The 26,755-nt window shown below is 28.9% G+C and overlaps 1 protein-coding gene across 1 annotated transcript in view; it reads right to left on the reverse strand.

The window, feature by feature from the left end:
- bdg (sodium-dependent transporter bedraggled) overlaps positions 1-26,755 on the reverse strand; it is an 88,941-nt gene that overhangs the window by 54,717 nt on the left and 7,469 nt on the right. Inside the window, exons 2-3 of the mRNA XM_089223577.1 lie at positions 13,215-13,508; positions 8,051-8,653 (exon numbers count right to left, since the gene is read on the reverse strand). Of these exons, the coding sequence (XP_089079703.1) occupies positions 8,051-8,653; positions 13,215-13,495 (884 nt within the window). The 5' untranslated portion in view covers positions 13,496-13,508. The remainder of the gene's footprint in view (positions 1-8,050; positions 8,654-13,214; positions 13,509-26,755) is intronic.

A 26,755-nucleotide genomic window follows, 5' to 3' on the forward strand; every position in this document is an offset into this window, starting at 1 on the left:
GAACTCAAATAATTTGAAGCTCCATTAAGCTTGTAATATTGTTTTACAAGTATTGAGACAACTAGCTGCTACTGTATATAAAATATATTATTATGTAACTTAATGTTTGTGCCGTAATACTTTAAAATGTGGGTTTTCTGTAACATTATAATAATATCTAGGTAAATCTTAACATGAGTCATTATTATACTTTTGTTTTATTACATCGTTTTTAAGAAAGAACAGTCGAATAACGATAACGAACACGATAACGATAGATCGTTATGCCGAGAGCACACATAAATACTCGACCTCTCGTGAGTTTATAAGTTACTCAACTATTATAGGTATACCCCTCGACGGATTAACATTCTGATGGCATGGCATTTGTAAGACTTTCGAAACCATAGATCATTTAAATTTTGCTACACAAAAACATAATAAATTCCTGAATGACTACTATAGTTTATCAAATATCATAATTTCTAGTAAACTTAGTTTTATGATTAAAGAAATAAACTATAATAGGTATAATTAAACTTAAATTCGTCCTCAACTACATTAACACATTTTCAGTTGTAACTCTATCGATTCTAATGTGATTTAGTGATGTATATGTTACGGTTAAAGTACGAATACCGGTTAAACCTAGAATTTATCGGTAAATCCTAGGTTTCGCCGACTACTGTTGGTAAATGTCCGAAATTCGGACATTTACCAATTGATTTCGGTAAAACCTAGGATATACAACATCGTTTGGTCAAACCCCGAATGATTTTTGTAGTTCGGACTTTTACAAACGAGATTTGGTAAATCTTAGGATAAACAATCAGTGTTAGTAAAAGTCCAAACATGTTTGCCAAAGTTATTAATTATTATTATTATTTAAGTATATTATAGGTAGGTACTATATCAATGACTAATATATTAGTTAGTATATTATTTTATTATTATTATTATTATTAAGTACTAATGCAAAAATAATAAATAATTATAATTATAAGAATAATTGAATTTGCTAATCCCATTTTCATTTTATTCCCAAACATTGCTTCATATGGGGAGCGTTTGATTCCTGAAAATGTGGTAATTAAGTGTATACTTTACTTTAATTTTACTATCAGATTATTACATTTTACATGATTTCGTAAAAGTTTAAATTTCAAATTTCGAACTTTAAGCACTTATAAAAAAAATTGTGACTAACGATTTCGGATTTTTTTTTATAAAAACCTTGTATTAAATTTTTCTATTAGATTTTATCGTTATTTTAAAAAAAAATACTAAAAAAAATTAAAAATTAAATTGTCTATAAATAGCTCAAGATACTTTGAAAATTTAACTGTGTATAGAAAACGCTAATATAAACATTTGGTGAAAATTTCAAGTATTTACATTGATTATTTTTTGAGTTGTAGCAAAATAAAAAATTCGATTTTGTCGAAAACGGTTTTCACAAAAAAAAAAAAAAAAACACATCATTGTAAAACTATCATAAGCTAAAACTTATTAGTTTTATCTTGTCAAATACCAATTTTAGTATGATACGTACCAGAATGAAAAGCTCCGTTCTTCATAGCTTGTACGAATCTTAAGGACTCTGACCATTTCGTCAGACCAGTACCTATCATAATGTATATGAAAATTGAAATGAAAATTCCCAAAATTCATACTTAAATAATAATAATTATGATAGTCAAGATAAAATCCGATCGCAGTTTAGTTGTCATAATATATAATAAAAATAAAATAACTTTGGTAAAAATGTTTGTTTATTAAAAATGTATTATGCAACTCGAGATGTCGCAGCAGTCAAGCCTGCACAAATAAATAATTAAATTATAATACAAATAATATACTAGCAATAAATGTACTTAATAAATTTAATTTGTCAATTTTTGCATTAGTACTTAATAATAATAATAATAAAATAATATACTAACTAATATATTAGTCATTGATATAGTACCTACCTATAATATACTTAAATAATAATAATAATTAATAACTTTGGCAAACATGTTTGGACTTTTACTAACACTGATTGTTTATCCTAAGATTTACCAAATCTCGTTTGTAAAAGTCCGAACTACAAAAATCATTCGGGGTTTGACCAAACGATGTTGTATATCCTAGGTTTTACCGAAATCAATTGGTAAATGTCCGAATTTCGGACATTTACCAACAGTAGTCGGCGAAACCTAGGATTTACCGGTAAATTCTAGGTTTAACCAGTATTCGTACTTTAACCGTAACATATATATATATATATATATAAAAAGTATTGTAATTTGTAATAATATACGTATAGATACACCCACTAAAAAGTAGTCTCATATCATTTTTAGTATATAAAATATAAATGGCTTAATTAAACTTAATAAATATTTTATTTTTACATTAACTATTGTCTTTCAACGTCCATATACCTATTTGTTTTTCTTTATTTGAAATATACAATCTATACCTAAGAGGCACAATGAGTACATGTCACATGTGCCGCCATCCCCCACTCCGGGGCATGGCAGAAACTTACGGGTGCCCCAATAGAAATTCTACCAAAACAGGCGCCCGAACTAGGCCTTCGGGCCTACTCCCGGACATAGCGCCATACGAAAAAAAAACATGTGGTACAAAGAGAAATTACATATATTTATATTATACTTTAATACAGTCTAATTTAAAATAAATGTTTGTACAGTATCTAGACTAAAATCGATATTAAAAATTAAAAATTAAACTTTGATATACTAAAAGAAACAAACACACTCAATTTTACCTCACTATCGTTGTAATAGTTATAAGTAGGTACATATTACATTTTATATACCTCTATTAGCATTTTCAATTAAAAAATAATAATATTTATAATATATTTATTTCAAGTAACTTTTTTTTTTTTGTATAAAATACCACTATGCGACGTTTAAACGTTAAATATATTAAGTATAAAATAAATTTATTTAAATTTTTTACAACTTAATTTTACTCTGATTTGGCGACATTATGTTATATAAAAACACAAGACGTGCCCAAATAGGATGCTCGAAGTCACCAATACTTTACACAATATGATATGCTCCTTCAAATTGAAAATTTCAATGTGACTTAGAGATTCTGTGACTATCATAGTTATTAGAATTTATTGCGTTTCTATTTATTTTAAGATGGGTATAGGTTTGGAAAATTCCTTGAAAAACCTCGGTAAAGAAATGACAGAACTCGCCGTATATGACGAGTTTTTGTAGTAACACATATTAATTTATTATACATATAATTATTAATTATTCTGCAGATGATCATCTAAGAAGTAAGGGTGTTTAAGTATGATTGTTGGGAATGTATACCTGCCAGTTGCCACATAATAGTCACGCGTTCAGAATGGTCTGCCCTCTGACAACGCATCACGACAAATAGATGTGGTTGTTCAAAAAAAAAAAAATTGCATTGTGTACAATATTGTCAAATACCTACATGGCTACATACCAATATAATACCTACTGGCTTCCCATATTTTAAACAAACAATAATTTGTAAATAACCCATGATGAAATATGATTTTGAATGATAGTTAATAATTAAGTTATATTATACTCAATAATAATGTTCAATCAAAAATTAACAAAATTGTTTATGAGACACATTTCAAAACAATAATATTCTATCCATCGAAGGTCGCATTTTGTTTTACTGGTCCAAACAGGCCCTGCCCTTCTTAATCATTATAGATTCAAATTATAATTAAAATATTTTTTTAAATTTGTTCATGGATGTACAATATTAATACATCGAATATTTATTCTCCAATACCGATAGAAACAATTCGAAAAAATATATATTATATAGTCCTTCGTGACGAAAACGTCACGTTACAAAAACCGCACGCTTGCAACAAAAATAGTTATAACGACTTATGCAACTTTTTTTCGACCACCATGCTCATAATATAGTAATATAATAACCACCACGATAATGATTAATTTATTATATTATTATTCTGTTCAAATTCGACAATAAAATATTATCGATCACTATTGTAATTTTACGCTGGCCTAAATACCCACAACTATCTACTCCTATGAAATATTTACATAGTGTGCTTTTGTGCAGAAGTCAGTTTTGGAATATGATGGAGCCATTGTGTCTTGTGTGCAGGGATCTAGTTGCTTAATATTATTAACATGTTCTACGCAAGTTTCTTAACTTAGTAGAGTATAAATTGAAAGTTGATCACCCACTTTAAGTCTATTATCTAGTTATGAATTGGCTTGGCCTGAATAAGTTAGCTAATAGAAAGCTTGAAGCTAATTTAACTTTTATGAAACGCATTATTTTATGGTAATATGAATTCTATCGAGCTATAAATGAAAACAATTAACTTTAAAGTCCCAACCATCCATGCCCACGTATATTTGTTTTCCTTACCTATACATTTTACCTTAATATTTTTCATGGAAATACGTCTTCATACATTTCCGAACGAATTTGTTTTCGATTCCGCTATGACATATTTAAAACGGATTACGATCTCATTGGAATACCTAGTTAAATAAAATAGTTAAATAAAAATATAGTTACTGACAATATGTGTTTCCGATCGGATATTTTTCTGCGATAATACGATATCAAACCAATAATTTTCCAACTTTTTAAGCGCAAACATCAAAACCAAATTTAGGAGTTAAATTAATTCCTTTATTAGCTTTTATAGTTTTTTGAAAACATGCTAAATTTAATGAACATTTTCATTGAGATTAGGTCGGTCAGAATTTTATACAGATCTAAAAAACAACAAAATATTGTTGAATATACCTGTATAAATGTGATTATTTCGAATTTATTAAATACAAAAAAAAAATCATTCCTGAAAATGTCATACAGCTGGTAATTGCATAAATCAATTTATTTACCAACAAATATAGGATCAGTAAAAAATAAGATTATAACTAATTTCAATTGTTCAGAACACAAATATTAATAATAATTGATAATAATACAAGATTTTGATACTTCATTAATATAACACAAAATCATTGTATACAAAATTATGTAGGCGCCTGAACTTACGACGCCCGTTATTTAATATAAAGAGACATATTTTGTCAAATGTTGAGGAGTTTTGACGAGAAATTTGTTCCAACAGGTACATTTAAAATCATGTTTCTTATAATTTCAGTTCTAACGAGTATAGTTAACAGACTATGCGCTTATAATATCGAAGTTTTAATGTTTTATAGAAAAGTGTAGACATTTATTCTAGATTCTAGATATTATAATATTACGGTCGAGAGGATAAATTTACAACTTTCGGCAGGTGTGATTGGTAAGCAATTAAACCTTATAAGAGCACATCAAGTACAAATTCACCTGTCACATTTTCTATTTGTGCGATTTACACCTGTTCACTTGCGTTGTGTTCTTATACAACAACTAGTTGTTCCGCGAAAAATAATTTATAATATATTTAATTTTTATACCCGTAGGTATAACCAAATATATATTATATTATACCAACTATCTTGTTTCAGAATAACTAATTGGCAATAATAAGAATTGTTATGTAATTAAATTGCTTACTTAATAATGAATATGATATAAAAAATTATATTATTGTAAATAAGTTAAATATGCAAATGCATTTACTAGAGTTTAAATTTTGAGATCATTTGTGGTTTGAAAAACCTTGACGGTTATCTTATATTAAGTTCACAACATTTACTCGACTTTGAATTTGGTTTAGCTGCTTGATCAATTTGACCTTGTTAAAAAAAACTAAAATTATAAACATTTCGCACTAATAAATTTAATACTTTTAAATTATGCTAAAATATGAAATTATATATTAAATCTTTTTTTTCATTTTAGATATTTAATTAAATTACATAAGGTGTGTGATTTGGAGTTCTTGATTTGTGTGATCATTTTCTAATTTTCAATATCAGATGCTATAAAATAATTACTTAAATCAATTTGATACCTACCAAAATACAAACTTATAGTGAGAAACTATTAATTATAGTTTTTAAAATGTTCAAACAATATAATTACAGTAAAATAATAATTTTTGTTGTACGACCGTGCCTATATTATACTATGTCCAACTATTTAAAATTTTAAACGAACATAATACATAAGTTTTTGAGTTTTTTAATTGTCTTAGCAATGAAATAATTTACACATGCAATGTATATATGCCAACTTACATGTTTGGTGTTATATCAATAAATCAGATGTAGAAAATTGTTGTAGTTGGTAGTCTGTATAGGTGCGTGTAAAAATTATAAATTATTATAAATTTATTACAACTGTAAAGATGTCCAGAAACCGTCTTTAATTTATAAAACTGAAACACCTTATAGATACGTTTCAATGTTTAATGTGACATTGAATAATGACGACATTGCATTTATTCAAGTCATTTATTGGGATCGATATTCAATACAAAGTATTGACAGTTGTTGGTTTGAATATGATAGATAATTGACCATGCGACCCCAATAAATGTTAGATAATAGATTAAAATATAATACGGTCATGACATTATAACATAAATCATACATGGTTGAAACCATGGCAAATTTATAGTTTCCAGAATATAACATTATTTATTTAGGTACCGAGTACCTAAAAATTCGCAAATACAATATATTATTATAATCATGTGATGTCTATATTTTACATAGATTCAAATTTAAAATTGACTGTACTATAATGTCTATATTTAACTATGTTTAGTAAATATTTCTGATCATATAATAATTATTGTAAGACAATTGTATAATAATATGGACATATTATATTACATAGTATAATAACAATACTTGACATTTAAGTTAAAGAATATCAGTAAGCTTAAGTCCCCAACAAAACGGTTCTATAAACTATAGAACGGTTTATTAAAATTTAAACGTGTTCGTGGAATTATAATCGTGACCTAAATATGTATCGTATGAATACTACCTATAATATGCATGTTGTTATGTACAAATGTACAATGTTGTTACACAACTTAATTATTTTAGCAGATATAATATTTCGTTTATTTTGCACTTATTCTAGTTATATGTCAAGCCCAAAAAAATGTACGTGCATTATGTATAAGTATTTATTTTGTTTCTGAAATACTTATTAAATTAGTATTTTATATTTTTATATTTTATCATATTAATTTTGACAAGAAAAACTATTAAAAAAAATTGCATTTATATTTATATAATTATATCTATGTGTACATTGCACGCGGAACCGTAGGTAAATAATACAATTATTTACAAATCGACCAATGCAATTTTTATCAAAATAGTAACATCCATTATAATAAGTAATTATTGTATATCATATTATTACATATTATTGTATTAAGAAATTTTAATTTCTATTATTTTATTTGTCATAAATATTTCAATTTTTTACACGCGAATTTTGTACTACCTATTACGTGACGAGATCTGTAACGCCCTAACTAAACTTAATATCTATAATTAAGTAATATTGATTTTAAATGTATAACTATACTTAACTAACACTGTCTTAAAAAGTTTTTCACGTGCATTATACATTTACACATTAGTAATCACTAACCACTATTAAATCTGACTTGAAATTATTAAAACATTAATATTAAAGTTTCGAATCACACCATCAAAAATTATTTTTGTTTTTAAAAAAGGAAGAACTTTAATTTTAGAACCACGAGAAAATGCAATTACATTAATACAATCGATTTTTTCATGTTGGTAGTCATATTTTTAGATATTATGTTACAAGACATAAATAGGTTTATAATTAATGCATATATTTTGTCCCTATCCCCTTTTTAAAATTCCTGGCCACGCCGCTTGGTACCTATGATTTATTAATGAAATGATCAGCGAAGTGGCGACCTCAGGACAGTAAAAACGCTTCAGTTGACCAGTTAAGTTGAGGTGACTTTCACCGGGACAAAACTATAGTCTAATACACTCGTCAAAACACTGAGCCGGTCGGAAACCGAGTGTAGGTACGCGTCTATTTATTCACATAAAATGACAATAATATTATAATAATTGAGACAGCGATTGTGCGCACTAACCTGAGCGGTGTGACGAGCCTTGGTTCCTGTTCTGGTTCCCGGTCAGCGCCGGACGCTTGCAGCTGTTCCGTACTCGATTCGGTGACGGTGGCGTCGGCGACCACATCGGCCACCTGTAACTGGAACCCCTCCAGTCGCTGCACCATCGCCGCGGAGGCGACGGCGTCTTGAACGCTCCTCCTGCGACCGTACTGTCTGGGCCTGGCGACCGACGATGTCGGCGACCGCAGCCTGTCGGCCACGTCCACCGGGAACGGTATCGACGACGGATGGCCGCGCGGTTTCGGCCTCAACGCCCTGGAACCACTCGCGGCCACCGTAATCATGGCGGGAGCGGGGTTGGTGGTGTTAGTCGTCTGTCGCCGCTGCTGTTCTCTGGACGCTGGCTGTGGCCGGCAACTGTCGCTGCGATAGTGACGGTGGTGTCGCTGCAGCGGTGCCCGCAGCGCCGAGGTTGTAGCGTCTGCCGGCCACAGTCGCCCGTCGTCTGTTGACGGCCCCGGTTCCCCGGGCAACCGTTCGTCGCTCAAGCGCGGTTCTGCCGTCGCCTGCACAGCGGTAGCAACGCTCACCGTCACTTCCTCCGCCGCCACTGACGTACCACTGCAAAAGAATTGTATTTTCAATTTATTATTACAAGTTGTTGTTACACTGATCGAGGGATTATGATTATTAGGGCTCGGAAGTTGTAGGAATTGCATATTGTTCTGTATGATCTCAATTTATAGCAGACCTAGCTAGAAATTTGAAATATACAATTGCGAGTTAAAAAATTGTAAAATTGCAAATTTTGCCAATTTTAGCTAAAAAGTGCATATTTCATTAATTTTATACACATATTATGCATATTTCATATTTTTCTAAAAATAATTGATTTTTTTCTTTCTTAACCTGTTTATTTCAACTAATATTGAATATACAACTCAAAATGACCAACGAAGGTATTTATTGTCATCGCCATAGTCAATTACGGAGTTAATAACAGTGATGTACTGATGTGATACGCATTTAGTCTATCACGCTAGTATGCCGAAATACTTATTTGTAGTACTATCTTATCGTCGATAAGTTATCGTAAATATAATGATGGTTTCTTCGTTTAGGTATCGTTACTGTTGATTGTACACGATTGATGTTTGACAGTGACAGTTTCGTTTTAGACGTCGTATTGTTAGTAGGTGAACTCGTGAAGTGCGTATATTTTTGGAATTCAGAATAATATTTTTGCATATTTAACATTTTTAATGCATATTTTGCAATTTTTCCCTGCATATTTGCATGCATATTTTACCTTTTTTAGCTCCTACAACTTCCGAGCCCTAATGATTATTATTACGATATCTGAGTGCAACAACGATATCAAACATTAAAACTTTTAATGGGCATAGTTATAAATTATTTGGCCATTGTATTATAAATTATAATACATATGGTGCATTATATGCAAATGCACATATAAAATAAGTACAATAAAGTCCATATAAATAAATGATCGATTGATGAACAGTTTTTCTCAAGGCAGCGACGAGGCCTAATGCTTGAACTCTAGTTTTTTAATCAATATTTGATATTTATAAAAAATTCGTGTTAAACTGAAACAATTTCTTCAAAAAAGAGCCAAACCATGCGTACGGATTCTGCAGCCCTTGCAGTCCATCTCGTCTTAAACAAATTACGAAGCTTCAAAAAACTTTCAATTTCTGATGGAGTTTTATCTGAACTACAACTTCGTTTTACTACTTGAAAAGAAAAATACATACCGACTTTCTAATGGGAAAAATAGCTCATAAATTTGCACATACTTGTTTCGCTGCAACTTATGCTATACTCAACGAAATAAGTATTTAATCTGTGGGCCTGAGACCTGACAATAGGGACGTAAGGAATATGATGACATTGATAACCAACTAATTTGGTTAGCAAACAACAATTGCACGTTCTTAAACAATATTATTTTATCTGCAGTTTCTACCACGCGCCAACCGGCGACCGTTTGCTAACCGGGTCCCAGGAAATACGTTTATTTAGCCACATATAGAAAACAATAAATACGATGTATGATGTTGTCGATATTAATTTTAGCTGGTTGCGTCGAGGACACGGAAAAAGATTGTTAAATTGAGCTTAAAGTTGAAAATATTTTTTTATGTTTTATATATATATTTACAATGTGTGAATGTGCCGACTGAAACATAAGTTTAAATAAGTGAATGGTTTTCTCGACCCCTTAAACCCCCTACCTAGATAATATCTACATAATGTTCGTATATCATATATATTCTATGATTTTCATATCACATAAATTTTACAGCGACCAAATTATAGTATTATACTCACCATAATAACATCAAAAATATTCATATTGGTACAATTTAAATAGGTACCTACATATTTTAATAATGAAAAAAATTACATGAAATTTTGTAACGTACCTACTAAAATGGTATTTTCAGGGACGCTTAACGCCTACTTAGAAATATGCGTTGGTTTATAAGCGATTTAGTCATTAAGCGTGGATTAACGTATATATTGTGTTATAATTTATAAACATTGGCAACAATTTTGAGTGGGATAAATATTTTATTCATCGATATGTATTTAATATAAATGTGTGTAGGTCAGTTCAACAATTTATATTTTAAACTACCTACCAACTGTAAAATTATTTATTTTAGTATTGGACATAAAAATTAAAATAAACTGTCCCGTATTCTGCAAATGTAGATATATTTTCTTAAAAAACTAATCCCTTGCCTGAATATTTGTTTAAACACGCGTAATGCTTATATTTATAATAGTTGTAATGATAATATATATTATATTGTGTAGGTATATGTGCATGTATTTTAAAAAATATTTCAATTCTAAATAATGGATCAATTATACAAAAAAGTAAAAAAAAAAAAAAATGGTTTTATGCAAATTACTTAGATAGCATATTATATTATAAGCTCATGCAGTATGAGTGTGAAGAATTAAATTTATTAAAATTATATAATGTACTAGTTTTTCCCTGAAAAATATGATAATAAAGCGTGTGTGTATAGGTACGCATTAAATTTTTTGAATAGGTAAATAGAATTGGTAGTTTTGAACTCTTGAATATAAAAACATATTTAAGTCGAATTGGACGATAAAATATGAGTGAACTATTTCTATTAATCTATCACAACACTCTACTTGGAATTTGGATAAAATCAAATAATATTATATTATATGAAACATAAACTACACTACTTATATTATACACAATACATAATAATCTTTTGAATTGGGTCTGCAGTTCTGCACGTTTTATGTACCTAGTATTCATTCCATCAAAACACGTGGCTATATAACATTACTTGATGACCATGTCACATTACTACATTAGTCATGCATCCTGACGAAGTAATAGTTCATAAACAGGTAATTGATAACACACTACCTATATCATGAATTTCGTAAAAAAAAAAAAAACGGAAATATAGGTAATGCCATTGAATTTGATTTAGGTGACCCAGACTGGACGATATTTACAATTATAGCGAACCAAAAAATATAATTTAATGTAACTACATACAAATTATTTTTATTTTATTGTAGTAACTTGTCGTATTTTATAAGGTATTGTGTTTATCGACTACCCTAAATAAAAATAAAAATATATTTTTATGAATTTATTAAATCGTCGAAATAGTTATTAATTAATTTGTTTAAAATCGTTTATATATCGGTAATCATATTCGAGAACGGTGGCGTCATTTGGACTGCACAAGGTATTATACATTCACGTATTTAAAATTCAATATTTTGATTTGATTCAAGTGGCCCACTTCTTAAATTGGTTGGTCAAAAAAATAGATAAGTTCTAAACAGGGTTTGTGGTCGGCATAAAAAACGCGTATTAAAAAAAATGTATAAGATGCCACTGATTACGAAGTCTGTAATTAACGATTGGTTGAAAACTTGTGGCAACTGAACCATTATAAACAGTGCACAATATACAGATATTACAAAATATAAAATTCTATGCAGATATCCAAATAAAATTTCAACAATTTAATTCTGTATGAAGATATTAGTGCCGTGTTTGTTTTATCTCACTGATCGGCGTGCAACATTGCAGATTTGAGATAAGCAGATTAAAAATAGTGTTCTTTTTTTGATTTTAGAATTTATTACACATTTAAATCTAAACCTATTGGATAATACCCCTTTTTTTAACCTATTATCAAAACGTATAGAGTATTATTTCGGGCATTTCATATTGGTTTATATTTATATTTTAATTTTAAAATGAGTTATAATAATGTAATAAACCTATATACCTGATTAATTTTTAAGTACTCATGTAGCCTGCAGTCACACGAGTACTTAAAAACAACTAAAATGCTTATAAAATCTAAATATAGGTTTTTCTTAGATAATATTCTTACTTGTAACTTGAAAGTATTATATGGACAATTTTTATAACATTAAAGCTAGTAATGCTAAACTAGCTCTAATGAATGTACATTTTATTATGTTGCACGTGAGAGAAAAATATATTATAAGTGGTGCGCTGACGTCCTCTTCAATATCACGGTATATTATAAGAAAAACACTCAAGATGTCTATATTTAGAAGTAAATGTTGGTGGTTATTGTATTGACGATGTCGAAAAATCAATATTACGAGGTATTGGACAAAAGGAAACGCAATAGAGCAACAAATATATATTTTATTTATTTTATTAGGCTTTAACCTTTAACCGCGGAAATAAAATTTAAAAAAAAATGTTTTTATTTATTTTTCTTCATTAATGAAATATAATAGTTTATATCATAATACAATATATGGTTAAAAATTAATGGGTTTTCAATGATGAATATTAATAATAACAATTAGTTTTATAAATATTTCAGGTATTAGCTTTTTTATTTGCCGCGATTTTTATGCTAGCAATCGATTTTGTATGAAATCACACTTTAAATCTGAATTATTAATTGCAAATCATTTCTCTCCTATCGTTTCTTTGGACGAAAGAATGAAGACTGGTTACTGATACATAATACATAATAATAATACCATTGCACTATCGTCTAATAGAACCTATCGTTCGCCTGTATATAATAAACTACATTATACCTATATTGTACCTATATTATACCTATATTGTGGAGGTTTCACAAAAAAAACTCACTTTTTATCGTCGTTGTCGTGGTCGTCACGGTCGTTGACGGTAACCGGTAGCTGAAGTGCGTCACCAATGGACATAGTCGACAGCCTAGCCAGGTTCAGATAGAGCAGCAACAAGTTGGCGGCCAAGAAAGCCGTGTGCACATCGTCGAGCGGAGAAGGCAGAGAATTTTCGGTGAACAGCGATGGTTCAAAATGGTCTTCTGCTTCATCTCCTTGAAACTGATCAACATCACTGCCACAGCCACCGCCGGTTTCGTCAATCGTCGAAGACAACCCCCGCATAGTCGTGTGATTACTATACAATAAAAAAGTTAAAAAAATTAACGAGCCCCTTTTATAACTTTTAAACTAAAAACAAAACTAAATACGGACATATTTTTAACTGTCTTATTGAATAAGATATATTATACTATTGAACCCTTTATACGATATCTAATAAGGATCTGTTAGTTACGCGTTATGATTTGAATTATAAAGCTAAACAACGCTAAAAAACACATCATATACCTACTATATAATACTAAAAAACCGTTAAAATAATCGATGTGTGTTTAAATTATAGTCAAACATATTGTGAGGAACAAATTCATGTAAAATCTCGCCTTCCCTAACTATTCTGTTATTTGTATAATTGAAGGTTTTAATAATAATTATTATTATTCATCGATTTTAGTTTTATTATTTAATTATCTGATCCTGTGCACTTTTTTCACAATTTTTGTTTTTTAGCTTGTCTTTAAGATTTCCCCTAATTTTTTATTTTTTTTTTATTTACACAATAATATATACAATCTGTCAATCTGTACAATTATGCACAATTAGCATATTTGATAAGGGTTACATATAATACATGAGTACATGAGTAAGAAGCCTCCCACTAATGGCACTTGACTGGAGATTGTATAAAACTAGCTATGTTTATATATATTGATTTTTTTCCCCCTAATAATTTTCTTTTTAAACCACCCCTGTATTAAATCAAATTAAAAAAATATATATATATATATATTCAAATAAATCAAGTCGTTTTTAAGTTTTAACGAACATACAGTATTTCATTGTAAACAAAAATAAAGAGATAATATTGTATTATAATTATAACTAATTATTGCATATGCATACAGATACATATAAAAATTTACACTCTTTTACAGTTTTAATTAAACTTTTCGATAAATAACTTTTTATGATTTTACTTCAAATAACTTTTCCTAAAGATAATTAAAACAGCAGGCATGTCCAGTGGGGCTCATTTTCAGTAACGGATAATGGACAGTGGTATATTGGTACCAATAAATTATACATCTGTATAGAAGAGGAGTCCAAGGTAAAATGAATGAAGCATCATTCCTGGTTAAAAATTGTTGACCAAAATCGACTGTAACCAAGTGCGTCCGGAAACAGCTCAATGCTACAATAATTGTATACTAAATCTAACTATATAAATGTGAAATTAAAATCTTTTAACGGGGTAAACTCTGGAACTACTTATCATATCTCCTTGATTATTTTTTAAACGAAAGAATACATTGTGGAACAGGTTTTTTGCATAAATTTAGTCCAATAATGTTGCGGGGGCAAGAAGATGATCATACTAAAAAATGCAATAGTTTCGCCATCTTTCCATTAAAAAAATAAACTAAATATCAAATATTATTGTATATTGTAATGTTGCTGTTGGTTTAAAATCTAAGGGGGATTATTTATTATTGTTTTGGTATTATTCATTTCGCGTTTTCGAGTTTTTGTAAATTTGTCAATCCACGGGAATTCGTCACGGGAAGTTTTGAATATGACTAGCCGAGTATTAAACGATGAATTAAACACAAATTTTGAATCGTATAGAGTTGGTATTTTTAACGGAGAACGACAAACGCGGAGATCAGCTAGTATATTTATATACATATATCAGGGGTGGCGAACCTTTTTTAGGTCTAGTGCCAAATTTTTGCAATCAAAAGTTTGACTATTTTTCACGTGCCCGAAGATTTGGAAACACTATAAATAGAACATAATAAATATAGTAACATAATCAATTTTACATAGAAATATTATAAATTTTATAATTTTTAAAATGTTTATAGTTTGTTTTTTTGAAATTTTTAGAAGCAAAATTTTTTCGAATATCATAATTTTTCACTATTTTAATTTTTTGCGTGTCATTGAAATTTTATAAACGTGCCACCCCTGATACATAGGAATATATACTTATCAACGAGGATGCTACAAGCTTTGTTATATAATAATTTATAAGATGATAAGTTAAATCCTACGTCAATTGTTAAATATACTAAATACCCTATCGCATTTGCGTCACTAATAGGTATTACAATATGTATACCTATTTATATGACAAGCGATTTTTTCTCGTATTAACACTTGGGATCAGAATGCTATAAGCCGCTGTAGTTAATAATTTTCATATGCTTAGTCGTTTAAGAACATTATACATATATATATATATATAGGTGACATGATAAATGACGTACGAGCATATCGCCATTTTGTTCAAACAAACATTTGTTGTACAAGCTTTACGTTTTTAATTTTATTATTTTGTCTATATACTTCAATATCAGCTATATTTATAAACCAACAACGATAATTTATTTACCTATTTTATTCTCTAAACTCTGATGAGTGCAGGGTATATTATTACGTCTCCCATGATACTTATCAACCAATCATAAATTTCCAACATAACCAAAATTTTTTATTTTTTATTCAAGCATTTCCTTTCATTAAATTCGAATTTTTAAAGTAGGTTGACAATTTATCACCATGATTATAGTAAGTGCCACATGTTATAGCTAATTGTATTTGTTCTTGAAATATCATAAATCATAATAGTATATGATACCTTATAAAAATATACTTTTAAATTCTTGAACAGAAAATAATTACAAGTAAGAGAAGATGAACCTCACTAATATTATAATTTCCAGTAAATTAGATATCGAAATGAACAGAATTTCAGATATATTGTACGATATATTATACCATGTACCTTTTATATTATAGGTATTATAATAGCTGGTCATTATTTAGTTGTGAAACGTATAGTCACGTATAAAAGTTTTGTTTCTAAACTTACGATAGGTACCCACTGCTGTAGGTACTTATGGTTATCACTTATAAATGTATATAAAACATTTTACTTGAATATTTTCAAATGTAAATCAACAGATAAATCACTTATCACGGTACACACAATAGACAACATAATTGAAAAAGCGTACACTCATAAATTTGTATAAGGAAGTGCATTTTATATGTATAATGAATGAATATTGTCTACATAATAGGTACTTTTGTCCACACGAAATAATATAATTGAATTCTACAGGTTCTATGTTGCGTGATAAATCCTATAACAATAGTATATCGTAATTTTTTATCTAGAATTATATTGGACAGAATTCTCGGGGCAAAAAACTGTGGGTAGCTTTGTGTGTTGCATTATACACCGTAATAGCAAGTTTAAGTATTAAAATAAATCATATAATTCATGTTAAGCATCATATTCAAAATCGAAAGGTTGTAATTTATCATAATATAGAATAATTTTAAATTCCTTCTGTGAGAATTCGTCATCAGATGTTATTACAAAAACCGCAGTTTTACTCTGAATTGGTTGTCCGCGGCGAGGCTGAACACCACGAAAAAATAGGTAATATTATACGAGCATAATTAATACGATGACTCGTGGGATGCGTTATTAAATGCACTTATTTAAATCCGCCTAAAACGAAAAAATTAATCAAACCGTAACATTTGAACAAACACACGAATAAGCGCGGGCATCGGAACATCGTCTCATGGTCACCCTAAAACATTGAACTCGATCGTGCTCATCGTTATATTATTGAAATAACCGTGCAATTGATGGTGTAAAATTTAGGAAAATCGTTTCAATGCGCAAGTGGTCGTGGTGGATATGTGTATAGCACGGAAAATAAACACTGCAGCGTTTTCGATCGCCAAAATTAATTAAGCCCTCCTAAGCCCCCCCCCCCTATTTACGTCCATTCGGCAAAATGGCAAAATCATGTAACCACTGTTTATTATATGTATATACGCTTATGTGCGGGTACACAGTCATGGTAATTTACACGGTGAATTATTTATGATGGTTATGCCCTACCTTAATACGTATTTAGGACCGGTTCGTTCCTCTGCGAGTTTATTATACAAGTTATTTTATGATACTCCCGCCGGATAAATGAGTCATATTGCCGTGGCCCCGAAGTGTTGCACGGTAGACGCGGACAGGCGATAAAATTTATTTCTGCTTCGATCGCGGCGTGACGTCTCAAAATCTGCAGACGACGTTTTATTTACTAGCGAGCAATGTATGTGGTGTATGTGTTCGTGTCCGTGTGTGTCTGTGTCTGTCTGTCTGTGTGTGTTTGTCTGTCTGTGTGTGTTTGTCTGTCTGTCTGTTTGCGACGTTTGCGTCCTAATATTATTCATTTCGTCGGTTACACAGAGCATACTAATATTATATACAAACGCAACCAGAGACGTGACGTATCCAAAGATTTAAGTTTTATGGACCGGTCGGGGAGGGGGTTAGGATAATGAATAAATTCCAAAATAAAAGATTAATTCAAGAAAAAATGTTGATGATCTTTCCAATTTCATTTGGTAATGTTTGTTGGTTAGATAAACTTTGCATTTTTCATTTTTATTTTTTAGTTAAAATATTTAAAATATATATATATAGATGTCGATGTAGGTAAATATAAAACAGATAATTTTTTAGTATTTATCTTAAATATTTTGACATATTTAGTTTTTAGAACATATTTAAGATATTTTCTCTGAACACTTAAATGTTGGTTAAAGTATGTCTGAGTATTTTAAGAAAATAATTAAATACTAGATTTTTAAATTTTTAAATGTATTTTGGTTAATACTGTGTAATTTTTTTTTATTTACGTAGGGACTAAGGAGGAATTCCGAATTTCCCTTCTTGCTCAGTAAATTCACCAGGCACACCTTTCTTGACACACCCGTCACCCGTGCCATGTCAACGTCAACGAACTGTGATACAAAGTCCCACACTCCCATCGACGAGAATGGCTTAAATAATATTATATTATTATATGGTACTTATATGTTTCATTATATTTGTGTACAATTTAAATTATAGGTATTCACGCTGTACAGCGTAATGATTAGGACACAATAATTTTTCTTACACATTTTAGAAATAAAAAACAAATTAAAACTGTCTGTATTATAATCATGTCGATTTTTCAGTACAGTTAAAACGGAATATTATTTATACGTATATATCATATCGTAGTATACGCTTCACACGCCCACACAAGAGTGTTTTTTCGTTTCGTTTCATTTTTTTTTTTTTTTTATCTTTTAATGCGCTGGACAGTGTTCATGCATAATGCGTATAGGTGTATATTACAATTTGTATAATATGATAAGAGTTTAAGTATAGGTGAAATATCTGGGCGTTGAATATGTATGTATTATAATATGACGTCGGTAGTTTAAATTTGACTTCAAATCCTCAGCGGATTATGTATTATGTATTTATATAATTATTTCAAATAGAAACAATTTGTGACGTTTTATTATACAGCGAGTGCGCAAGACAACATAATAAAATACAGCTTAATTTAATCTGTTTACAGCGTGAATAAAGTAATTCGTAGTATTTTGTTTGCATATTGCATCTGCAAAAATTAAATCTTAACAGACTCTGAACTCGTTCAATGCCATACACAAAACACAACATGCTTTATTGTGGTTTGGTAAATTATAATGATAGCGCGTAAACGCATATGACATAACGCACGTATGGCTGCACATCATAATATTTTGTAATACCTAAACAACCTTAAAAAGAAAACTTAATTGATTAAAATACACTTATTACGTGGCTTGCGTGTAGGACCTGTGAGTTTCAGCTTATTTGGACTTAATTTATATATTTTTATATTTAATTTTTAATGTATACTAACATAACAATACTCTAAACAGTCTCAACATGCGGACATCACCACAACTATTTTATTTGTTACAATATAAAAATCTATGTAAGTAAATAGTATGAACAAAAAAAGAAAACGACAAAATCAATCGCGTAAAGACGGTCACACGATAAATGAAATATATAAATATCCATGCTAGAAAACATCATAATAAGTGTGTAAAAACTGTGACGAGCCTTATGCACCGTGATTTAACGCATATATATGTTATAGATACAGTGGCGTATTTAGGGAGGGGCCCATAGGGGCCCAGGCCCCCCCCCCTTGGCCCGTGTAGTACATATTATAATAGTATAACACAATACTACTCAGTAATCGGCACTTGTATTATACTTTAATACTTTATAATGTATGATTAAATAATGATTTGATATGAAAACATTAATAAGGAAGAAAATGTAACTGTGGAGGAAATAGCACAAGATTTCATAAAAATCTCCGCCAGGAGAATGCAACTTCAAGACTGGTCAAAATAATAGACATTACTTAAATTGTACATGCTTTAATATAAGTACTTTAATTGTCTTAATCTTAATTAAATATAAAATACCTATAATATACTAAAACGTATGATTTTGGTGTTATATCTGGTGGGCTCCTCCCTTGAGAGATTTCTGGCTACGCCACTGTATAGATATATAGGTACGCTATATTGGTTCTCAAAAAACCTTGAAAACGTAAAAAATCTTCTGGGGACTGGGGAGGATACATCTAGCGTGTCTTTATAATGGCCCTATTATAGGGTATTAGTATAATACTTCTATACCCATGTAGTACGCAATTCAAGTCTACACCAGATCTTTATTTGGCGTGACTAGATTGGCCACAACAACAGCGACCACAATATTTATACACAACCGTTGTTTCATATACTGTAGTATATGAAATTTAAATGCCATGTAAGCAATAAAATTATATTTTGTTGTGTTCCTCGGGTTTCAATTTTATTTAAAACAAAACAAAATAACAATGTCAAAGGGTTTTTACATCTTATATTATTGTACTCACTCAGTGCGTAGACCGAATTAAAAACCGAACATTTTTATATATGTTCTTTCTGAAATATAATTAACAATATCATACAATACGCATACCTAGTTGATATATAAACAGCTGCAGGCGTGTCAAACAAGTTAACATATCGACTCATGCATCCGCCAAGTTATATTATTAAATATATATAGGTACCTAATAAATAATAATATAAAGCATAAATAGCTCATTAGTCATAAGAAGTTATGATAGTAATAATTTACTAATAAAAAAAAAATGTATATTATTAATAATATCAAAAGTACTGTTGCTATTAAAATGCAATGTTTTATAGACAAATATTATTCGTTTAATTAGTAATTTTATTCCTTATATAGAACAAATTACTTAGTTACTTATACTAGTAATCTCATACTTAATAATATTTGAAAAATGTAACGATAATGGCCCGTGTTGTCGAAGCGAAAATTAATTAATTTTTTAATATAATTAATATATTATATTATACAAAAAAAAAATTAATATTTTTTTAACCTCGCAATACATAGTTGATCAAAAGTTTACTACCCAGGGTTAGGTAAACTAACTACTTTTTTAAAAATATTAATCCAATGATCAAACCGTAATTTATTAATAAAAAGCTTAAAAATGGAATACAATAAAACCTTTATAAGTTGTGATTACAAAAATAAAAAATACATATAGGTATGCCTACTCATAATTGAATTATGTATGATTATTTAAATTTAAATTATTAACAAAATTCGTTATGCCTAATCGCCCTGATAACAAACATTTTCAAATCATTTTATAGCTAAAAAGTAAAAATGTACCGATAACATTTTAAATTTTAATAGGTAAAACTTGAGCATTTAATACAAAGTATATCTTATGAGCCATAAGGTAAACTGCAACATGGTCTAAAAACTGAGCAACCTAAAATACGATATATATACAGTTTTTATTTTTATTATAAACATTAAATGTTCAAATTAAAAAAGATTGAATATTCAGACAAAAATAAAGATTTTAGTTAATTTTTTGTAGTTCAAAAATATTATTCGGATGGACTTGAAATTTTCAACTTTACCTAAGTTATTATACTTATTAGTGATTAATATTCCCTGATAGGTAGATACACAATGATATTTTCATAACATATAGGTAGATGATTAATTTAGTTCAGACCTATCCATTTTCCTTGCTAGCTAAGACTAAAGCAAGTAAAATATAACCAAATAAAAACAAAATTTTCTAATTTGTGGTTTTAAAAATAATTAAATAATTATTTATTTACAATAAATAAAAAATTATTATTATTTAAATAGATTTTAGTTTATTAAATACAGATATTATAAATATATATACCATAAAAAAATGACCATAAATTCATGATACATAGACTAAACCCCAAACATTAAATGCTAAATAATGTATTAATAAATAACCTATAGGTACCTAGCTTGGTTATATTATTATATTGTATAATGCCTATTGTTATTTTCAAAGAACTATTGACAAACGTTTTTAGCACGTCATCTTTTCAAACAATATTCAGTTAAAGGTTCTGATTCCGAATAAAGGAATACAAGATTATGGATCACAAAAATATTACAATGCATATACAAGTCATTATATTTATGTATAATATATGTTATGTTTTGAATTCGTTCATGCTTTACGCTTTACCAGTCAACAACGCAGTTGACGACTTTCTTAAATCCAAAAATTATAATACAAATAGTATATTATGTACTTATAAAGTACATTTTTATTTCATTGTACATGGATTGTTCACTTTGACAGGATTATACGATTATACTAATAAACTATACATTGTAAATTAATGTTTAGTATACTATAAATAATAATGAATATTATTTAACTTATGTATTTAACTAAAATTTTAATAGTACCTATTTCACAAACAATTATTTACAATATTAATTAATGTCATGCAATTAAAGTTTTAAGGCTTACTTTAATTTATATTTTACAGTAATTTAATAAGTTAAAGAAACTTCATTGCCTCATTGGAATAATACTTCGCTGTATATTACATACATGTTGTATATTACTCAATACACCATAAGCTATTCTTTACACACACTATACTTTGTAGAACTATGAAAACTTTAAGAAAAATAAATCCGCAATATTATGAGATCTTCTAAATTATTTGACATATTGGGCTTCAATAATAATTAATGATATCTAAAAATTAATTTTGACTTTTAAGCATATTAAAGAGTATAGACAAATTAGTATTGAGTAACGACCATCGTTTTAATACTTTTAATTCTTAATAATTTCCTTGTTTTATATTAAGTTTTATTTTAGGTTTAGTTGCTGCAGCAGCCAACAAGTAATTATATTAAAATGTATTTTAGAGTACCGATGGTGTAAACCTGCGGGTATTTATATACTACCTATAGTTAATAAATTAATATTAGTATTTGCACCTTGTCCGGTCGTTCCTCGGGAAACGTTTTGCAGTGTATGATCGTGACTCAATCGTGTTAAGGAACTACTAATGGGGTCATTCGCAATACGTACACGGCGCTCGAATACGTATGATTATTACATCCCATAACAGTTATAACCAACAACCTTGCTCAATGCCACGGGACATGAGTAATACGGTATGAATAAAAATTTATAACGTTATTATACTCCGTCTTCCGCTCAAAAAATGCAAAAATATTATAATTTTTTTTTTGTATCACGATTGCTATTGTAAATTATTATATTATATGTGGAATTTTTGTGTGTATATAATATTTGCCTACATATATATTTGAGCGTGTAAGTACTCTGAAATAATATAATATATACAATACATGTATACACCTGCAAGTGCTATTCGTCTCTATACACACGGACGCACACTTTCTCACGGATTTCCTTAATTTTCTTCGTGCTCCATTGTTCATACGTCGATGACGGCACTACGGCAGTGGAGACTAGGTCACACGCATTGTAAAATAAAAACCAAGAAAAAGACCTGACGACAAAAAAAATTATATATAATATAGTATATATATGGAGAAAAAATAACCACGCATTGTTTCCACGTTATTTTTTTTTTTTTTTGGTTATAACTGTAATCACGAGAATCGTTATAGTTTTGCACGACCTCGGTGACGCGGCTTTAGTGCGAAGGGAAAAAACGGCAACAAGTATATCAAGTAATCGGGTCAAGGGTTTTAATTTTTGCGAAACTACAGGTCGAAGGACCTGCATAAACGTGCATTTGAGAAAGAAACGATTTTCAGGTACTCTGTGTTCATGCATAATGACTGGTCACTATATACAGAACAAGTCATCTGTAGATCCTGGTAGACCACAATTACAAAATTTATAATGTGGACAACATAATTATTGACAAGTTAATCTTCAAAATTGTTACCATTATTATTTTATTATTGTTGATATTTTTAGATGGTAATAAAAAACTCGTCAATCAGTTACATATACTTATTAGTTTTGACAATAATTGTGCACAACGATAAAATGTTGTTAGATGAATTAACTATATGAAAAAAAATAGGTATGATTTTTTTTTTTTTTTAAAGAAATTTACAATCTATACCTTAGGCACAATGAGTAAATGTGAGACAGAATATATATAAGGCATCAAAACAATTAATATTAATATAAAATAGTTTACAATAAATTATATAGTACATGTTACGTTTGATAAGAGCAGCCACCCATTAATGACATTCGCTCGTTTTTTTTTTTTTTTTTTTTGAGTGTACTTAATTATTTAGTACTTGATTTATATAAGCAAGTCACGGCACCATTTACGTTTTAACCTTCTTGGAGGGTTTCCGGGGATAGTTGTGGTAGAGAGATTTCTAACGAAGGGATTGGGGTGAGATAATAAGTGGTGGTGGAAACGTTTATAATAAATTTTTGCTTCATCATGCACTAGAGGCATTTTTAAATCTGAATGAATAGTATGATTAAATACATAGGGAGGTGCATTTAATAATTTACGAAGCGCTAGGTTTTGGAAAGTTTGTATTTTGTTTAGATTGAACTTTTTTGCGTTTCCCCATAATTGCAGTCCATATGTCCACATGGGTTTAAGTAAGGATTTATAAATAAGGAGTTTGGTACTAGTATGAGTGTATCTGTTATTATAAATGAGATTTTTTAAAAGACGTAAACGTTGGTTTAAATTTATCCTTTTTGATTTAATATGTTGGGCCCATGTCAGCCTTTTATCGAGGGTTAGGCCAAGATATTTAGTGTTCTAAACACTTGGAATTTGGGTCCCGTAAATGAAAACATCATTGCAAGGGGTAAGTCTTAGGGTGAACATCGTATGGATAGATTTCGCTTGATTAATTTTAAACCTCCAGTTGGTGTACCAATCTTCCATAAGGGAAAGGTGAGATTGGAGATTTTGAACTGCTAATACAGGGTTAGAGTGAGTTGAGAGTATAGCTTTGTCATCCGCATAATCTGCAACCATTGTGTTAGGGGAGGTTGGTTGATCCGAGGCATATATATTATAAAGGAGGGGAGAGAGTAGGGTATGATTTGAAAACAATTTTATAGACGTAGGCATTATAGTTATTTATATATAGGTAATATTAAATATATTTAAAGGAATTTAAGTTATTTACTTTCACAATATTGCGTGTAAATAACGACATAACTCAAAATTGTCTGGGTACTTAACTTTTTAAGAGTAAAAATATATACCATTATATTGATTTAAAAACCTGCAGTAAGCTGATTTTAATTTTAGACTAGAAACGATATAGTATTATAAATTATAATATTAACTTAGGTAATCAATAATCATTGAGAGTGGCGTACTTGGACCTGAACTTTTGGGGGGGGGGGGGGTATTACAACTTAACCATATGTATAAAAAAAATGTTAAATTATATAATAATAATAATAATAAATAATTTAGATACTTATATTTTTAGAACATTAATTTTCTATTTTTTCTGAAAAAATATCGACCACTTCACTACTTTTTATTGGTATTTATCTGTGAATACTTAGATGAGCCAATCCATTTAGACGATTTTCCCCCGTGGAATTCCTTTGATTTTCTAATGATTCATTGCCAACACAATATTAAAAGCTATGACAAATAATTTATATTTTCAACAAATTTTAGAATATTACCTACCAAAGAATTAATAACTAATTTAAATAAAACTTTTAAACACATTAAAGAAAGAGTATCGCATCTACGCAGAAGACAAAAAATACATTTACCACCCTATGTTTCTATACCTAATGTTAGACTACGGATTTCTAATGTGTTTGACCTCGACATGTTTTTAATTCATAAGCTTTGCCAAAAGGTTAATGTCTAACGGATGTTTGTAATATTTTTTCCATTAACTGTCATCTTATAGTGATTAGAATCAAGAAAACATACAACAATCAATCAAACCGACTGGTTTAAAATTGAAATACCGATAATACTCTGCATAACTATTTTCTCGCATAGACGTACATACACAACACAAGCCGCTTGCATGCATGTAAATTGTCATTCACTAACGCCGTATTAAGGTTTCGTCAATGATCGCTTAAAAATTATTATGTTTTTATGAAAAAAAAAAAAAATTATAAAACATTTATTTGAAATAGAACGTAACTCAAAGGCATTCAATTAAATAACCGCTTATTTTATATTTACTAGAATACTTAAAATACCGTCATAAAAGTTATTAAAAATTTAAATAGTATTATTATATTGATATAGGTATAGGTACTTAATAATATTATAAATAATAAAATATTTGTTTCCATACAAATACGACAATACTAATCTATATTTTATTTGACAATGTTATTTATTTTATTTTATTAAACGATAAAAAAAATTAATAATCTAACATTCAAAAATAATTTTGTTTCGAAAAATGACTTCCTAATTAATATATTTTATACGGTTAAATTTGAGGATCAACCATCTTAGATATCTGAGTGACTGAATCTCATAAATCTAAAACGATTTACCACTACAAATCAGTTAAGCTGCAAGGGACATACTTTACAGTGTTTATTATCGATATTGATGATATTATACCTCATAAGTGATATGTCATAACCATAGCACATAGGTAAGCATATAGTCAAGTAATAATTAAGTTAAGTAATTCATTTTTTATTTCATCTTAATATGCCTTATATGGAGTTTTTAAATTTACATCTAAAAACAAATATTGTAAGATTTTACCATACTTATAATATCTTCTGAACTACAAATGAAAAAATATTTGACTAATTTTACTAATTTTAGTTTAAACGCGATGAAAATATGATGAAGTAATGCAATATTAAATACTAAATCTATATTAGGGTTCAACATTAAAATGTCACCTAAAATATATATTTATATAAATAATATATTTTTTATTCAATATTAGTAAAAAGTTTGTCATTGCATGATATTTTTAACATGATATATTATTATAGTACACACAATATTATATAATATATAGTAGGTACTGACGTATTGCCTACAATTTTATTATAATATGAGAACACA

This window comes from Diuraphis noxia, unplaced genomic scaffold, assembly GCF_037042655.1.
Source record: "Diuraphis noxia isolate RWA-SAM2 unplaced genomic scaffold, SU_Dnox_SAM2 contig0003, whole genome shotgun sequence".
In the NCBI taxonomy this organism is placed as follows: Eukaryota; Metazoa; Arthropoda; class Insecta; order Hemiptera; family Aphididae; genus Diuraphis; species Diuraphis noxia.